This window comes from Cnephaeus nilssonii (genome assembly GCF_951640355.1).
Source record: "Cnephaeus nilssonii genome assembly, chromosome: 1".
Lineage (NCBI taxonomy): Eukaryota > Metazoa > Chordata > Mammalia > Chiroptera > Vespertilionidae > Cnephaeus > Cnephaeus nilssonii.
In genome coordinates, this window is record NC_137072.1 from 66,555,758 (window position 1) to 66,575,118 (window position 19,361).

Here is a 19,361-nt window from a genome sequence, read left to right on the forward strand (position 1 = left end):
ATTAAATTTTGGAGAAAGGGTCTTTAGATTCATCACAGAGGTACTTTTTTTGTGTTCAAAAGTAGATTGGGGAAAAACCACTATACACACAATGCAATAAAACTAGACCAATAATAGGATAACTCCAAAACAACTGTTGAGTATGAAATTAGATTTTTTTTTTTCAAATTGACTCTGAGTTTTAAAGATGATTTTAAAATAAAAGGGTTATGGTAGAAATCCATTTCAAAAGGTCATAGTAGAAATCCATTTCGAATATACTACAAGGAGCCAGAAACATGTGTTTGAAGCCCTCAATTGTGTCTATATTTGACTAGGGGCCCAGTGCACGAATTCATGCACCTTGAAAGGAAATGTGGGCTGCGAGGCTGCAGTGGGCACAGGGGCGGGCCTTGGCCCATCCTCCGTACCACCATCTGGTCCCTCCCACCACAGCCCCAAGTCTCCTGTCTGCCGGCAACCCTGCTCCCACTGCCGCTCCCACACGCTGATGGCGCCACCCTGCTCGTACCAGCTGACAGTGCAGAGCAATTGGGGCTGGCTCCAGCGGTGGGTGCGAGTGGGGGCTGGCACCATCAGTGGTGCGAGTGGCAGCTGCTGCCCTGATCTACCCTCAGGAGCAGAGGGGCATGGAGAAGCCCTGAGGGGCAATCAGGGCCAGTAGCCGCCGCTCATACCCTCTGATCCCGCCTAGTGATCAAGGCTGGTGCCAGGCATTGGCAGTGGGTGTGAATGGAGGCTCTGTTGCCAGCAGCGGGTACAAGCAGGGCCAGTGCTGACAGCAGGTGTGAGCACCAGGTGGGACTGCGGTGTGTGGGAGGAAATAATTTTCAGTAACCACCAGAGGCTTGCCCCGATGACAGTGACTGGTGCCCCACCTTGGTCTGGCACCCCCACTCACCTGCTCCACCACCCGCTGTGGCCGACACCCACCATGTTTCGCGCATGCCCCCTAGTGGTCAGCACATGTCATAGCAAATGGTTGTTTGGTTGTTTTGCTGTTCTGTCTATTTGCATATTAGCCTTTTATTATATAGGATGGGTAAGGGAAACACAGGTGATTGCTGAGAACTGCAGTTCGCTTCAAGAAGGTGGAAAAAAAATAAATCCAAAGGAGTTATAAGAAATTATTTTATTGATTAAAGCATTACTTAATAAAAAACAAACCTTAGATCCTTACTATAGACAAATTTAGGGAGTGCAATCTTTAAATTTTAATGAGACCATCAACATTATCCAACATTCTGACCTTCTTAATAACTGTAAGACCCAATCTGTCCTAATACATTTTTGCCCAAGAATTTTCAAATTTATGAAGGAATGCGGGAGAAAGCTTAATTCATTTTTGTACAAATGAAGCAAATAATCTTAAATTTTAAAAGTGGGAGTGCTCAGCGTTATAATTGACATTTCTTATTCCATTTGTCTTCCTCAATTGTGTTTATATTTGATGGGTCAGGAAAATGCAGGCGACCGCTGAAAACTGCAAATTTAAGAAATATTCAAAGCATAGAAAAGGATGGCAACTACAAAGTTTGTCATGTCTCCTTTGAAACTGTCGCAACAGGCACTCCTGAGTATTATTTCCTGAAAACAATGTAATTGAACATGAGATCAAGAAGAATTTCATTCTAGAGTCATTTGGCATTCAATCCTTCAGATTAATTTAAGGTGAAAATATTTCTTGATTCCCCCTCCCCCCCTTTTTCAGTGTAGCAACATTCTCTCACCGGAATCTAACAGCTCAGAATGCTTTTTGGACAGGACTATCGGACTAAGGACAGGGGTGCCCAGAATACCCTTTGTCTTTAAAAACAATCATGATCAAAGAGAGAGAGGGGTGGGGTATGGCAGAGGGAGGGGAGCCGAGGAACACCTAGATGCAATTTTAAAGTTCCACTGAAGAGCCTCATAATAGATAATGAGTTTACAAAAGAGAGAAAGACAGACGCTTGGATCTCCAGCCTTATCTAGTATCATCTCTATTGGAAACAGGGTTAACTGGAGGTCACTGGGTACATGTGGAAGCTAGGATTCACTTAAAGCTGCAGCCCTGTCTCTTCAGGCTAGTAACTGGACTCCACCTAGTGGTCAGAATAACAAACTGGGGTCTGGCCTCTTACATAGAAGCTTTAAACCAAAGCGAGTAGACCAGTACTCTTCTTGAAATTTGCTGCTGTTAGAAAGTCTGCAGATGACTAAACAAATTGACAACAACAAAACACAGAGCCCCCAGGTCCTTGATTAAGTAATTAGTTCTAATTACTATTTCATTACTATCCAATCAACTAAAGTGAATTGTTAAGTACAATAAATTAAAATTTTCTCGGTAGAGCAGCCAAGTTTAAAAAGGTTGATAATCACCAGTATGAATGGGCCATACAGAAAATCGGCTTTTATACACTGATAAGGGGAGTGTATATTGCTACCATATCTGAGTAAACCTTGGCAATATGAGCTAAAATGGAAAAGATTCCGTTTTAATGGGTATATCTAAAAGAAACAACTGGATGGACAACTACACAGCAATCTATTTGTAATAATCTTCATTGTAGTATTTTATGTAATAGCAAAAGAAACAGCAAAAGACAACAAACCACCAACTCTAAATGTTTCGCTATTTGGGAGTGGTGAAATAACTGGAGTATAGCCATGTAAGAGACTATTATACTCTAATGAAAAATTGTATAGATCCACATTTCTCCCATAAAAATATTTATGTTAAGCTGAAAATAGCTTGCAAAAGCATATATAGAGTATGCTGCAATTTTATTAAAATAGTAAATTGTGTGTACATGAATTACCATGGAAAAATATCCAGAAAGATATAAATTAAAACATTACTAATGGTTGTCTCTTGGTGATGAAATTACAGACAATTTCCACTTGCTTTTTATACCTTTCTGTGTTGTTTGTATTTTCCAATAAATCAACGAAGCAATTTTTATTGATGATGGAAATAAAGCCTGAGCAACTGGGGTAAATTTCCATGAAAATCTCGAACCACCCCTTCCACAGTGTTTCCTAATCTGAAAGTATAATTTCCTGCTTCAGTTTATAGTACTGCAGAGGTAAATAAAGGGACTAACAAAAGAGATGTATCTTTTTACAAACCGTAAAAGTTCCATTTCACTGGTGAAAAATTCTCTCTTCTCCTATCCCTTAGGCACCATATTAAGGGTCCATATGGAAGCAGGTAAAAAGGAACCTTGCAAAGGCACAGTCTCTGAAGGAGGTAGGCCAATGCATCCTTTTTTGCTTGTATTACTCCCCCCTCAACCTAACCCCCACATGCTGGTGCATTTGCTGTGGTCAGAATAGGGTGTCAGAGCTAAAGAAATGGTCACTGTGGCTAAGCGCAGACAGGGAAGGAGGGGGTGAGCAGGCTGAGAAGATATAGGCCTTTCATGGGCTAAGTGATGACCACAAACCTCTGTCTCTACACTTATGGTCCAGGTCCTGATTATCTCCTGTGGAGCAAGTAGTGCACTGTCTGCAGCTTTCTCTGGGATAGTCTTCTTTAGTCCTTAATATTGCTGTCAAACGTACTTCAACTGCTGCTACAAGGAACCAGAAACACGTGCTTGAAGCCTAGCATTACCACTTAATATCTATGTAATTGTTGGACAAGGAACTGAATTCTCTAAAATTTTGATTTCCTCATCTGCTGAGCAGGGATTATACTATTCTCAAGAAGAGTGAGGTGGCATAAGCAGAGCACCTAGCAGTATGCTTGGCACATAGCATTCCAGAAATGAAAATTAAGCCGTTCCCTGTATATTAAAGCAAAGCAGGTATTATCCTCCATTGAACATTAAGTTGGTTGACCATATTATTTACCAAGCAAATGAGATCGCTTTTGAGAGTGAAGGGCAGGGGTCCGGGGGTGAGAGGGTGGGGAGGACCTTTATATATGCAGATGCAAGATACAATCTGGGAACTGACCTGGGCAAATTGAGATGGATGATTGTTCTGGTTTTCAGGTTCTTAATTTGATCCTCTTGCACTGTACAAGGTTCACAATGGTTGATCCTTTTCTATCAGCACGGAATCTGGATGACTTTCTAATGGAACATGGGTTGGGAGAATCTGACCATTCTCTGACTACACATCCGTAGTGTACGGATGTGGCATTACTATTATTTACTTGCATGTCAGTGTTCCCATGTGTGTTATGTGACTTTACATCCCTGGTGCCTAGCATATTGTACATGCTCTATAAATGTTTATTGAATTTATGAGCAGATGCCCTGGAGCTATTAGTCTCAGATGCCAGGAAATGGCTCCTGCACTTTCAGGGTGGTTCCTGGCAGTGAGCCCAGCTTTCGAGGAGTTGGATAATTGCACTCGGATGGTCAGCCCAAGGCAGCAACAATCATCTCTACTGCCTGTTGGGTAAAGAATAGAGGTTGCCGACTGCTGTTCCCCATAGGGTATACTGGGAATTTCTGAGGTGGGTAGGATACTACTTGGCCTTCTGGGCATCCTGTTGTATCACTCTTCTTTGCTGCCAGATCACGTGTTGTCCGCCAGACCCTGAGCTCTTTGAGAGAAAGCACCAACCAACATTATCTTATCTATGCTTGTATTCCCAGCTCTTACAGAGCTGTGCCCAGCACAGAGCTCATTCAGTATTTGTGGACTGAATAAATAAAAATGGTAATAAAATATTTTAAAAGAATCAAAATAAATGGGAAGAGTATTGTAACTTGCCATATGACTTTAGAAAATTCACTTATCATCTTTGGGCTTCATTTTCACTATCTATAGGATGGGAATAATAATGCCTCACAGTGCGGCATCATGTATGCCAATCATCATATTAAAGTTGTGAGCATTATTAGTAGAGTAAGTCTGTCAGTCATAGTGGATATGCTATTGACTTTGGATACAGGTGAATCAGAGTTCAAATGGAGTCTATCTACCTTTTATTAACTGTTAGATATTGAACATCTACTTAGCTTCTATAAGTCTGCTATGAAGATTAAGCTAGCAGTTATGAAAATAAGTTGGTATTGTCTATTGTTTAATGAATAAAATATGTTATTATTATTCACTTCTCATTACTTTGAGGTCTTAGAATTTTATGATTTTGTTCCTATTATCTACAAAAACCTGTAAGATAAGAGTACTACTAACATTCGTATTCTCCATTAGAAAACTAGCAAAATTTATTAGGTTTTGATTATTAGGAATTGAGAATGAATTGATAGATACTGTGCATAGAAACCAATAATAACTAAAGGTTGTGTAATTCTTTATGGTGCACAAAGTACTTCTACAACCACAAGATTCACAATGCTGGAATAAACTATGGGCTGTTGGTAGGTTTCCATGCATTGCTGTGGATTGCATTTATTCCTCACCATATTACTTGGGAGTTCCCATGAACACGCAAAGCCATGTGTAACTCATTTACCTGGCTGATTTAAGAGGAGTTTGATAGCTTCCAAAAGTTTCCACTCTCTTTCCTAGCCAGAAAATCGGAATGCAGGTGCATCAGAGAGACTGGAGGGAGTTTAATGTAGATTTGTTGGGTGGGGGAGAATATTTGGAGAAACACTTGCTATAAATCTCTGTTTGTGTGTGTGTGTGTGTGTGTGTGTGTGTGTGTGCGCGCGTGCGTGCGTGTGTACACAGGCATCTCTGTCTATATACCAAACATGAGAAAGGTAATGGCATGAGGGAAGCGCTTCCTGAATTCAGTGAGAGAGAAACTGACAAAGTGAAGCATGACCATTTATTCTGAGCCATGGAAGAATTTCAAAGCAGGTGCTTCGAACTGTTTTCTCTCCAGTCTTTAGAAGTCTCTTATTTGCTAAGCCTACTAAGTAAATAGGTCCACTCATTCTCAGAATTTATGAACCCTTCTCAACCATAACGCTTCATATGTCCACATGCTACTGTATTATGATCTTGATTACTTTTCTTAGCTCACAGTTTCTATTTCAAAAATCTCACTCCAATTATTCAGAGTTTACTCAGAACTGGTCTTTAAGCACGAATAAATAATTCAGGGCTCATTTTCATGTATCCATTCATCTCTGTAGATGGGATACTGAGAAAAAATTCTAGAGCTACATACACATTTTGAAAACACGAGTAAGCTATATTTCACACTCATAATCCCATTCTTAGTCCAGAGGCATGAACACGTCCAGTCAGCTGACACAGACTTTTGTATCCTAGAAAGTTAAAAAAAATGTTAAGGGTTTTAGAGGGACAGAAGTCTTTCAGAAAGCAAGTAAGTACATTCTCTGGATTATAGACTGAAGATTTCCCGCCTGAAACTGTGGCTTCTCTGGGCAAACGCTCAACATCACACAGTGAAGCAATTGGAAGGTCTGCAGTTGGCAGCTTGTGTCTAGTTTATACCCACAACTTTCTATTTTACCCTTGAAAATAGCTACCTTTCTGACATAATTATCTCTTAAGCATTTATGACTTATTTTGATAGCACTCTATCTCAAAAGAAGGACTGATGAGAAGTTTGGAAAAACATTGTATCTTTTTGTAAGGTATAAATATGTAATTGTAATAATATTGTGATATCGGCATAACACTTACATGATTGTAACTAATGCATTTGTCAAACCATCCACTTGTAGAAAAAAATAATGAACAATTATTGTCAAATAGGAATTGAAGTGAATGTTGATGAGAAACAGGATAAAATGGTTTATCAGTATTTAACTCTATCTATCTATCTATCTATCTATCTATCTATCTATCTATCTATCTACTTATCTACCTATCTGTCATCTACTCATATTCCAAATGTTCAGAAAGGCCAAAAGACCCTTTTCTTGCAAAAATGGACTGAATGAATTAGGAATAACTGTGGACAATTTAATGTTATCACACACAGTTGTTTAGGCTGAAAGGAAAGGTGTTGGGGGCTTTCTGCTCCATGTAAAGTAGTGCTGGAAAGAGTAACACAGCTGGGTTTGGTAATTAACACCTGTACTATAAGTAGCAGGTGAGTAAAACCTGGACCCAGTGCCAGGAGAAATGACCTGAGGCAGCTTTTAGGTTAAAGAGTGATTAACATAAACCTATATAATAAGAGAGGAATATGCTTATTATCCATTACTCCCGTAACATCACTACTGGATCAGCAGGCTGAATCCCCGCCCTCTGCTCAGGCAGCTCAAGGCCCAGGGTAGGACAGGATGCAATAGGAGGGGATAAGAATGGAGAGGGAGAGGAAGGCAGGCCTGCATGCAGACAGGCCTAGAGGAGAAACAGAAATCCAGAAAGGGAACAATCAGGCAAAGGGCAGGACACAGGCGGCGTGGAGCCGGGAGCTCTGCCCAAATGCCCAGGGAGGCCATTGGCGGGTCCCCAGAAGGAGGGTGGACGGTCTGAGGCCTTTCAGGCGGAGGTGCTCCTGCTTTGCAGCAGCAGCGCCCAGGCTGTGCTGGCCTTGGCCACCCTCGCTGGGCCGGGCGTCCGGGCAGGGAATGGGAGCAGGACAGCGGTGGGGAGGCCGGGGAAGGGGGGCAGCAAACACCTGGCCAGGGCTGAGCCCTGGGCTGGGGGTTGACACCACCCCCCAATAGAAGCTTTAAGGAGGGAAGGAGGGCTCCTTCCTCTTGCTCACACACACCCCTGCCTGGGCCTCCTCTCTCTCCGGCTCCATTTTCTCCACCGCCAGGGGCCGGGGTCTCCTGTGGGGGGCCCAGCTGGTACCCCAGGTCTCCCTTCAGAACCAGGGTGAACCCCCGGGGGAGCCAGGAGATGAGAGACGGGCAGGGGTGGGGGTGGAGGGAGCTGTGGCCCCGGCGAGTTTGGGGGGAAGTAACCAGGTGGGGGAGGGGCAGAATAGAAATACTCATTTAGGACCTCGGTAGGAGGCGCCCTCCCACTATGGACAAGCTGCTGCTGGGGCCGCCCCCTCCAGGCGGGGGCTGGGGGGCCTGGGGCTGGTGGGTGGGGAGCCTCCCGGTGGGGGTGGCAGGGGGGAGGCGGTCCTGGGAGGCCAAGGGAAGCAAGACATCGGGACATTCTGCAGCAGATAATGACCATCATGGACCAGAGCCTGGACTAGGCCCAGGCCAAGAAACATGCCCAAAACGCCACCGAATGAAGCCCGCGCTCTTTAGCGTCCTGTGTGAGATCAAGGAGAAGACCGGCCTCAGCGTCCGAAGCTCCCAGGAGGAGCAGCCGGAGGACCCCCAGCTTATGCGCTTGGACAACATGCTTCTGGCAGAAGGTGTGGCTGGGCCTGAGAAAGAGGGGGGTGGAAGGGGGGTGGTGGGGGGGGGGTGGGCTCAGCAGCAGCAGCTGCAGCCACAGCAGCTTCCAGGGGCGGGGTGTCCCCTGACAACTCCATCGAACACTCGGACTATCGCAGCACACCTGCCCAGATCCGCCATATCCAGCACTTGGAGCTGGAGAAGTATGAGCAGGCATGTAAAGAGTTCACGACCCACGTCATGAACCTGCTGAGGGAGCAGAGCCGCACCAGGCCCGTGGCACCCAAGGAGATGGAGCGGATGGTGAGTGTCATCCACCGTAAGTCCAGCGCCATCCAGAGGCAGCTCAAGCAGAGCACCTGCGAGGCTGTCATGATCCTGTGCTCCCGGTTCCTGGATGCCAGATGGAAACGCCGGAACTTCAGCAAACAGGCCACCGAGGTCCTAAATGAGTATTTCTATTCCCACCTGAGTAACCCCTCTCCCAGTGAGGAGGCTAAGGAGGATCTCTCCAAGAAGTGTGGCATCACCGTCTCTCAGGTCTCCAACTGGTTTGGCAACAAGCAGATTTGCTATAAGAAAAATATCGGAAAGTTTCAAGAGGAGGCAAACATCTATGCCATCAAAACCATCGTGTCTGTCACCCAGGGGGGGCCACAGCCGCACCAGCTCCCCGACACTCCCTTCCTCCGCAGGCTCTGGCAGCTCTTTCAGTCTTTCAGGATCCAGAGACATGTTTCTGGGGATGCCCGGGCTCAACGGAGATGCCTACCCTGCTTCCCAGGTGGAATCACTCCAACACTCCATGGGCCCACGGGGCTACGGAGATAACCTCAGGGGAGGCCAGATGTGCAGCCCTCGGGAAACGAGGGCAAACGGCAGCTGGCAGGAGGCTGTGACCCTGTCCTCAGTGACGTCCCCAACAGAAGGACCAGGGAGCGTTCATTCTGACACTTCCAACTGATCTCACCCCTCACGGCCACAGGGTGGGGGCTCACGAGGTGACTCTTGACGAGAGGACAAAGGCATCCAGAGGACAAGCCCCAGGCACAGGAGAAGCACAAGATGGAGAAGGGCAAATGGGGTCGCCCCTACCCCAGCTAACTCAGTGCTGGGGTTGCTGACTACATGACAAGGGGAAGGGGGTCCCCTAAGGGGAAGGTAGGGTCTGTCTCCCCTTTTTTCCTTCTTTTTCTCTCCCCATTTCTTACGCAGAAACACACTCAGAACCCTATCTTTCAAATCCCCTCTCTCTCTCATGGACACATACACAACTATTCGGTTTCTCTCTCTCATAGATACATACACAACTATTGTTTTTCTATAGACACATATACATTCTCTCAGACACATATACAACTATTCTGTTTCTCTCTCTCTCTCTCTCTCTCTCTCTCTCTCTTTCTCTCTCTCTCTTTCTCTGGTTTCACCCATTCTCTCTCCCTCACCCCTTATCTTCTCTGGGATCTGTGGAAACACCAGCCTTGCCCTACCTACCAGAGATGCCAAAAATGGGGACACAACTTCTGGACAGATGACCTGGCCATGTCCCTGGGCCTCCCACTCCTCCCCCTCCAGATGGCTTTATTACCCCATATGCAGCTCATTTTAAACCAATAGAATTGCTCAGTAAAAAAAAAAAAAAAAAAAAAAAATAGGAAGGAGGGAGGGAGGGAGGGAAGAACTTTATAAAGGAGTCAGTAGAGAGCAGAGTTAAAGAAGGAAAGAGGATGTGGATGTATGAGTGAACTGTGGGAGCTGTAATGAAAATCAAGTATAGTTGTGTACTGGGGACAGATTTTAAAAGTAGGAGTCAGAAAAAAAAAAGATAAATGATAGTGAGTAATTAGGCAGGTAGATAGATAGATATTAAAACAGTGGAAGTAAGTAGAGAAGAATGTATGGGAAAGGTAGGATGAGAGAGAAAGAGGGAGAAAAGAAAAGTTTTAAAGGGGAGCCGGTAGAGCTTAAAAGGAGAATGGGAAGAAGGAAGAAATGGGGGAGGGAGCAAAGCAGGTCCGAGGGAGGAAGTGAAGAAAAAAATTAAGGTGGGAAGGAAGGAAAAGGGGAGGGAGGGTAGGGGTAAAGAAAAAGGAAAGAAGGAATGTGGGGAGGGAGGGAGGGTAGGAGAAAGATGGGAAGAAGGATGATGGAACAGAAGTAGGAAATAGAGGAAAGAAAAGTTTATAAATGATGAGTCAGTAGGAAAAAGTGTTACATAAAGGAGGGAGAAAAATTGTGTGAGAGGGAGAAGCCAATAAGGAAGTCAAATACAATTGTGTGTGAAGGGGATAAGATTAAAAAAGAAAGTTAATAGGGGCGACCAGGCTGGCAGGGAATGGCAGCTAGGGGGATCAGGCTGGCAGGGGAGGGCAGTTAGGGGGATCAGGCAGGCAGGCAGGCAGAGTGGTTAGGGCAGGCAGGCAGGCAGGTGAGCGGTTAGGAGCCAGAGGTCCAGGTTTGGGAGAGGGATGCCCAACTGCCAGTTGGACATCCCCCGAGGACTCCCAGATTGGAGACGAATTTCATGCACCAGGCCTCTAATCTTAAATAATATGGGTTATAAATGACATATGTAATAGTTTTTCAATTTTAGTCTGCCATGAGGGTGCTGCATCTTTTACCACTTTCCAGAGCCTGCATGTTGGCCAGAGATCTCTCCGTTGATAGTGCACAGTTCAGGTGAGGGACATAAGACAGACAAGCTTTTTCTGCAGAGTCAAAGTGAAACTACTTCCTATTTATCCCCTATGACAGCTTTGTCCAATATATCTATCTGCGACGATGGAAATGTTCTGTATCTGTGTTATTTAGCAAGGTAGCCACTAGCCACATGTGGCTACTGAGCACTTGAAATATGGTCTCATGGACTGAGGAACAGGATTTTTCATCTTATTCCGTTTTAATTTAAAGTTGAATAGTCACATATAGTTAGTGGCTATGGCATTTGTGCAGCCTTGGATTCAAGCTCTTAACTTTCTCCTCTGAGGGTATTTTTCTGAATGTTTTAGGATTATCAGGTACCAGATCTTTAAAGTCTAAGCCAGTATTAAACCCATGCTCCTGTCACTCAAACTACTGAAGAACCTCTTACTTAGGGTCCCTCCACTTTTGTCCTCTACTGTTTATGTTGATTAATAAATAAATTACTATTCAGGACCTCTTATCTCTAATGGTGGTCATAATAACACTTCAAATTTCCAGTGGTTCAAAACATTTTTTTTCCTTTATCTCTCTCTCTTTTTACTTTTTGAGTAAGAGTCTTTATAATCAAGTTAATTATTTTTCATCAGTTATGTGTCTAGGACTTGGCTTTGTCATTTTTCCCAGAAATTAAATAAACTTTAAAAAAGTCATTTTAATAAGTAAGTGCTCAAAGTGTAGATTTAATTGTTCTACTCTCCACTTATTTTTCCTTTGTATCCTACTTCGGGTTTGTAGACCATCATCTATATGTACCTGATAACCACTCTCAAGGCCACTAAGCGTTCTTACAAATTCAGATTTTATTCCAGGGAGCTGCAAGAGAACTGAGAAAATATAGTAACAAGGTCCCAGATTCTTTAAGATTTTTAAATATAAATAAAATATGAAATTTTAATTTGAATTAATATACTCTTGTCCAGGTGATTTCTCCCTTGTTCTCAAAGCATGGGGTCATTTTCTCGTCTCTAATAGGTAGTTCAAAGCAGAATGCAGAAAAGGAGTCTGCCTGCTCTAAGTCAGAAATGTCTCATCTTTATAGTGAATTCTAAATCTCAATTCTGTAATTAATTGGAGTGGGTAAAATTTTAAAACAACTCCTATAACACCCTGCTAGAGGAAATGATGACATAAGAGGCAACTGTAATTTTAAGAGGTTCTCAGCCCAACCCATCAAACCTGAAACTTTTCTTTGTAATATGTTGTTATCCCTTGGAAGTGTTACAAAGTGAGCTTCAGATCAAAGGAAGTAGAAAGCACAGCTCCAAACTCAGGTATTTCTTGATGTGGATGCACGCCCTCTAGCCAGGCCAGCCATCTACCTCTGTGTTATTAAATCATGCAAACATTACTAATAGTTCAGAGTTTCCTAATTCATGTTATTGATGCCAGAGTATGGACTCCAGCTTCCATACAGCATTTGTCTATGTGAATATTTTAACTGCCAACATTTTGATATTGAATCATTAATTTCTCCCATTTCTAACAAATAAGATGACTTAATGAAATTACATATGCTGGACCCAATATTAAAAGTCCACTTATGTTAATGGGTATGTATATCAGTGTTTATAGTGATGGAAAATATCCAGAAAGCTGGGCTGAAGTCCTATAAACACCAAAATGTTTCTCTTAAATAAGTCCATTTTGGGAAAAGCTCTGTCACATGGTTCTTACACATAATTACCTCTGGACTGCTGCATTCACATCTGGCCTGAGCCCTCATGAGGTGGGGACTGGTTTTTACTGTAACCTGATGGCAATTTGCCCATGTTTTTTAGTCGGCAAATGCAGTTGGCTCATATTTTGAGTCAATGGGTTGGAATATAACCATACCTCTCCCCCTGCTCCAGGGACATGGCAGGGGTGGCAGCATCTGTGTATGTGTGTGTGTGTGTGTGTGTGTGTGTGTGTGTGTGTGTGTGTGTGAGAGAGAGAGAGAGAGAGAGAGAGAGAGAGAGAGAGAGAGAGAGATTGTGTATGGTGCTGGGATGAAGGAAATGTATAAGAAAATACCTGCTCCTGCTACTCCGTGATTTAACTTTTTCTAGAACTGGATTTCTTATTGCCCTCAGAGCAGTATTTCAATGCCCCAGAAGGAAATGAGGACAAAATGTAAAAACCAAGTTGTCCAAAACTAAAACTGACAACATTAAGAGTGTGGGAGGGGTGTGCTTCATATTCTAACCTTGTTAAATATCAGTCCGATTGTTTCACAGAATAGACTCTTCACTCCATACAGACTGCAGCTTAGATACCCAGATAACTGTGGCTATGGACTTAAGAGAAACCAAAGGTGAATTTTCTTTCCACATCCTCTGATGAGCCTGGAAAAAATGGGCATAGTAAGCAGGGCAGGGAAATTCTTACAAAAACAAATTCCAACAGCTACATGAAATGATTGCTGTATATTGTGTTTGCTTCTTTTAGATTCATAATAAATGTTCATTATAGTTTAAAAAGTGATAGGAGATCTGGCCAGTGTTATGTTCAGTGGTTGAACGATGACCCATGAACCAGGAGGTCACAGTTTGATTCCCTGTCAGGGCACATGCCAGGGTTGCTGCTTGATTACCAGTAGGGGGTGTGCAGAAGACAGCTCATTGATGTTTCTCTCTCATCAGAGGTTTCTCTCTCTCTCCCTCTCCCTTCTTTTCTCTCTCTAAAAAAACAAAACAAAACAAAACAAAACAACAACACACACCAAAAAAAAATTTTTTTAAAGTGATAAAAGACAATTCATATCACAATTTATGTTAGGGGCGTCACTTTTACCCCATTCCTTACTTTTCCGTAAATGGGCTCAACTTCTGCCCAGCTTGCTAGAGGGAAGAGTAGTAGAAGACACATCCTGTTTCACCTTCTATTGATGGCTCTTTATTCTCTTCCAAAAGTCAGGAACAGAAACTGAAATACCATCAGGAATCAGGGCAGTTCTTCTTACTCTGTAAGGCCCAATGCTCTATGGTGTCTGATTCATTCTTCTCTCTCTGAACTCTGGGTTTTACTTTTCACATGCCCGGTGGAAAGTAGTTACAGCCCTCCCCCAGCTTTGCTGCTGAGTAACCTCCCAGCTTTGCCACCTCTGTCAGATACTCATCACTGTTCTGTGTGAAGGAACCCATCCCTGTTGGAGCCAGTTTTTAGAGGAGGATTTGATGTGTAGACATCTAAATAGGAATAAACCACAGCATGTCTAAATGTCCTTACTTGGAAAATAGAAAGACTAGATTAGACACTAATAATAATTGATGGTAATGAAGTTGTTACTCTGTTTCAGGAAATTGGCAAAGTAATTTACATGGATTATTTTATTAAACCTTGTAACCAGCCTATAAAGCAGGAAGTTGATTGCCCCAATTTACAGGCAAGATAAATGGGGCATGGAGAGGTTAAGGAATATGCTCAAAATGATCTCTTAAGTGCCTTGTAGTTCCTAAATGCGATGTTTTTTAATTAAGCATCACAATATAAATAAATCTAACAGGGATAGATTCAATGAATGAAAATAATATAAAAGCATATTTTATTTCTTAACCTCAGGTAATTTTTTGAAAGTGAAAGCCATAGGCAAAAAAAAAAGGCCAAAGATATCTCAATGATCATATTTATTAAATTTAAATGCTTATCATTTAAAAAATAGTAACAATGACTGATTAAATAATGTTATATTTAAAATAGTGAGTCAGGTATCCAGAAAACAAAACAAAACACAAAATATCTCCAAGTAGGAAATGTGGAGTTTGTGGTTCAACAAGAAATACTGGAGAGAGAGAGAGAGAGAGAGAGAGAGAGAGAGAGAGAGAGAGAGAGAAAAGAATGATTAAAGTTGGATTTCTGAAATTTGGAAGACATAATGATTTCCCCGTCTGTGTGTATTTCAATGTTATCCCACTGTGTTAATCATGTTATGTTGAGAGTAGATTATGATGACCCATTCATGATATCATTTGAATTTAAAAATGTTCAACTCTGGGGAAATGTTCAGTTAAGCAGTCTTTATTTTCTTACTGTATAATAAAAAACTCTCCATTACTGGAGGAAAGGATACAGATCAGCAAAGCTTATACATCAGTAGTGAAGCGTCCTTCACAGTTTCACTGCAATGCGCCCCTTTAGTGGATTTGGTGAAAAAAAAAAACCCACAAAAACAAATTTTATTTTGCATGTAATAACCAGAGTAAAAGAGCTTGTTCTCACCATCTAAGGATGAAAATTATTACCATTATAGGAAGGCAACAATCATTAAATAAATTAAAAGCATCTTTAAAGTTTTTCCATATACATATATAATATATATATTTTTAAATTGCCACTCACTGTACAAGCATTAAATTCTCAACTAAAACATTTACAGAAACTAAGTGGAAAGCTGAGAGGAAGGCTTGGTTTTTAGAAAAGGGAGACCATTTAGTTACCTACAAACTACATTAAAATACAATTCTCAAGGGGAAAAACGGCTACACAGAGAAGTCAGACCTACCCACGATTTCTTATTTAATCTCATATTTAATCTTACATATCAGGTGTGCATAGCTGTTCTTTAACCCAACAAGAAGTCAACATCCAGACATTAGTTACTTGTTAGCACAGAGAACAGTGAAAGCAGAAAGACTAAACTGAATAATGTGATTATATAAAATTTTTGTCAGACTGATAATGGTATTATACACATATGATTATCTATGAAAATATTAAATGGGCAAGAAGAGCTTTTTCAGAAATATTAAGGTAAAAATCTTATCTTATTGGATAAATGATCACCAGTTAATATGTAGCTAGGTAAATGTAAAAATGCATCTGGAATATTATAGTTCTGTGATCTGGGGAACCCAATCTTCCAGTTTCAATTCTATTATCCCCAAATCCTGTAATTGTATATTATTTACACAGGTTATGATTAAAAAAATACATTGAAAATACTATATTGACACTGGCAGCCCCTGAATTTGAATTCAAGAGAGTGATTTTTGAAAAAAAAATCATTTTTAAGTGACTGTTTGTGCCTGCGTGTCTCACATCTAGAAGTGGGGGTGGTTGGGAGTTGGGAGAGAGAGACAGACAGACAGACAGGGACCAGACAGAGACAAACAGATATCGGGAGTGAGAGGAGGGGTAGAGGGAGAGACAGACAGATGTATGACTTAGGAAATGGCATTATACCTGTAATTTCTCTTTTCACCACTCCCGCTTTTATATCTGGAGATTTATAAAAAGTCTATGTAGTAGTTATACAGACACTAGTACCTAACCAATTGTGAAATAGTCAGTTAATTTTCAAACTATTTCAAGTAAATTTTTATTAATTAAAATATTAACTCATTTATTTCAACCCCCACTACTGGAAAGTAATCTTCCTTTATTCTTTGGGATTAAAAGGTTTCCTATTGATACCACAATATGTCCTCAATGTAGTAGTAAAATGATGGTTACATGGCCACCCAAAAATAACTACTAGTCAAAAACTATTTTGATTGCCAAGAGACTACACAAACTCTTTCACTATGCTGCGATTTGTCATATAAATTGGCCATTTTAGGGCTTCATTAGTAGTAAGTAGGCACTAATTCCAATTAAGAAAGGCAATAAAGAAACATCTGGATAGAAGAAGATGGAGACGTAATACTGGGAGTTACTAGAGATTTGGTTGAACTACATCTAGAAAAAACTAATTAAAAACTTCATCAACTCTACCAATGAAACAGAAGTTTTCTTTATTGAAAAATGGTGTGACAGGGATATGGTGGCCACATGCTGGCTTGCTTCTATATATAATTTTGCTTTCAATTTTTTGATAAAATTTTTTAAAAAGTAATTTCATCACCTAGCTCATTTTGAATCTTTAAACGTTATGCTACCAGAACAAACAAATGAACTGTAAGAAACATAGTAACTCAAGCACCAGAACTTAATTTATTATTTAGAACTGGCGTGTCTCCTTCACGGAGTTAACACACATGGGCACCAACCTCTGTGAATTCCCAAAGTATCAGAGAGCTGCTTTTCATGGTACTCTTCTTTAAATGGATTTCCAATAAGATAGAAGCTCCACTTATGCAGGGAATCCCACACTCCCAGCAGTGAGGCAGAGAATGCTTTGTGTCTGGTTTATGAACAGAGATATTTGCAGTGTTTTAAGATCTCATGGTCATCCATTAAATGAAATAGCTAATATTATAAACCTGACTTTTCAGTACCAGAAGGGCTTTGCAGCTCAGCTAGACAGCCTCTTCATTTTAGACACTAAAGACACATGGCTAACACAGTGTCTTTTACAAAGTAGATGCTTAATAAACATTTATTAAATGATGAACCACCATAGACAGCTATAGTCAGAGACAGAACAAAACTCCTTGTCATCTAATACTTCACAGCCTCTGAAATAGCTTAGTTGTCTCTCATCAGGTGAGATTGAACTACGATGAGTATTAATTTAACCACAGATATAACATCAACAACAATCCATGGTGTGTAACCATTTCTAAATGTTTTAACATTTGTAAATATAGCCAGTGAAAGATTTTTGAGACAATAAACAAGGGCAAAAGTATAAAAGAGAATGTTTTTGACAAATGGAAATGGGGGAAAAAAGTGCTTATATATTTGACTCCCTTTCTTGATGGATAATTTTTAGTGACTTTTGCTAAAGAATAACTTCCACTTCTGAGTCAAAAGCCCTGGTCCATGTGAAAAAGTGCCTGGACCTGAATGGGGCCAAAGAATGATAATGAATGTGTGATTGCAATTAAGTTGTTCACTTAAGAAAATCTCCAATATCCCATAAGTTTTTGAGCCTCAGTATCTATTGATTACTTTATAGAAAGTAAAAGCATAGCAAGAGAACTAAAAAATTTAATGACTTCAGGAAGGATTTTTGAATTCAATTTAAAAGAACAAATGAAAGCACTTGTGAAAAAGGGGTATAGAAGAGGAATTACATCTGGGTTTTGGAAAATTGGGTTGCTGCTTTCCTTTTCTGGGAGGCAATGAAATGAAAACAACTGTATTTCCAATTAAATGGCTGGGCCAAGTGGTAACTCTCTGCATATGCTCTTGGATCACTCTATCCTTTTTTGGTAAAGTTCTCATAATTGAATGGTGCTTGCCAGAACATTAAAAAAAAACAACCCACAAAGAATCCTGTATAGACTGAATTATAAAACCATGTTAGGCGAACCTTCCCACAGAGGGCATAGGCACCTGGCAGTGTGCACACACACATACGTATACACGAACACTCAGCACACACACAACTCGTCACATGGTGGGTGCCACAGGTAAACAAGAGTCTCAGAAATCCTTACGATAAACATCAAAGCTGGTTGGATTATTTAGCACTTACTGAGTTGCTCAGGAATGTAAGGCGATAAGCCTACTTCAAAATACGAAATTATTTTATTCTCTGTGAGTAGAGATACATGATAAGCTATCATTGTTTTTCCAATCTATTCTCAAAGCCCATTACAAAAATAAATCACCATGCTCTCTAACATTTCTAAAAACAGTTTGAAATATCAATTTTCTCATGTGATTAAAAAATAAGAAATAGATGTCCATATTTACTAAATTTTTGCTTTTAGTTATTCTCAGAAACAAATACAGTCCAGTTCTCCTTGGTGGAAATTGTCAGTCTATTTGCTCATTCTCCTTTGACTATTAATAAATCTTGTAGAATTAAATGAGTTGGCAGTGCAAAAGAAAAAAAAGTCCATAAAAATAAACTGATTGAATTTAAGCATTCAAATGAGTTCTTTGAAAGGTTATCTGCAAGCACAAGACTCTACTGTCATGTTAGGATATACTTTAAGTACCACATTCTTATTTTCATCAAAGAATAAGATACTGAGCGAGGACATCTTTTCTGGCACACAGCAAGGCTCAGGTATTCCAGGAACGACCCCCACAGCTCTCACTATGCTCTGGATGGTAGCATGGTTTGAAGGCTTCAAAGACTAGAAAGTAAATGGGAGAAGAACACATAAGTTAAATGAAACTTTTTCCACTCCACCCCTCATCACTAAAATGCATACATTATGAATTTCTTTTGACAATTTAATATAGCCCTGGCATCGTTACTCATTCAGCCCATCACCACCACCATCACCAAAGTGGTTATCATTTCTTAAGTGCCTGCTATGTATCAGGCATGTTATACGTAGTATATTCCCACAACAAAACTAACATTTCTTACTTTTTACAGGTAAAGAAATAGACTCAAGAAGCTTAACTGACTTGTCTAAAGTCAAGTAGATAGTAAGTGGTAGAGTGAGGATTTGAATCCAGTTATCTAAGCAAGAATCTTTTAATTAAAAAAAAACTTAGTCCCCAAATGGGATTAATATATACTAGGATGTTTTCAATAATAGGCTTGCAACAAAAACCACTTGTTCTAAATCTTATGCTAATCTTAAAGAACCCAAAAAGCACCCTATTTAATATTGATGCATTACTGCTACTACT

General features: G+C 40.9%; 1 protein-coding gene and 1 pseudogene across 2 annotated transcripts in view; one reads left to right on the plus strand and one right to left on the minus strand.

Annotated features, from left to right (window-relative positions):
• The first annotated feature begins 7,869 nt into the window (after positions 1 to 7,869).
• LOC307104318 (pre-B-cell leukemia transcription factor 2-like) lies at positions 7,870 to 9,162 on the plus strand (annotated as a pseudogene). Its single transcript has one exon. The product of its transcript is annotated as a pre-B-cell leukemia transcription factor 2-like (transcript).
• Positions 9,163 to 14,642: 5,480 nt separating this feature from the next.
• The window catches only part of BMP3 (bone morphogenetic protein 3), a 29,541-nt gene continuing 24,822 nt past the window's right edge, over positions 14,643 to 19,361 (minus strand). Inside the window, exon 3 of the mRNA XM_079769086.1 lies at positions 14,643 to 18,853. Within this exon, the coding sequence (XP_079625212.1) occupies positions 18,662 to 18,853 (192 nt within the window). The 3' untranslated portion in view covers positions 14,643 to 18,661. The remainder of the gene's footprint in view (positions 18,854 to 19,361) is intronic.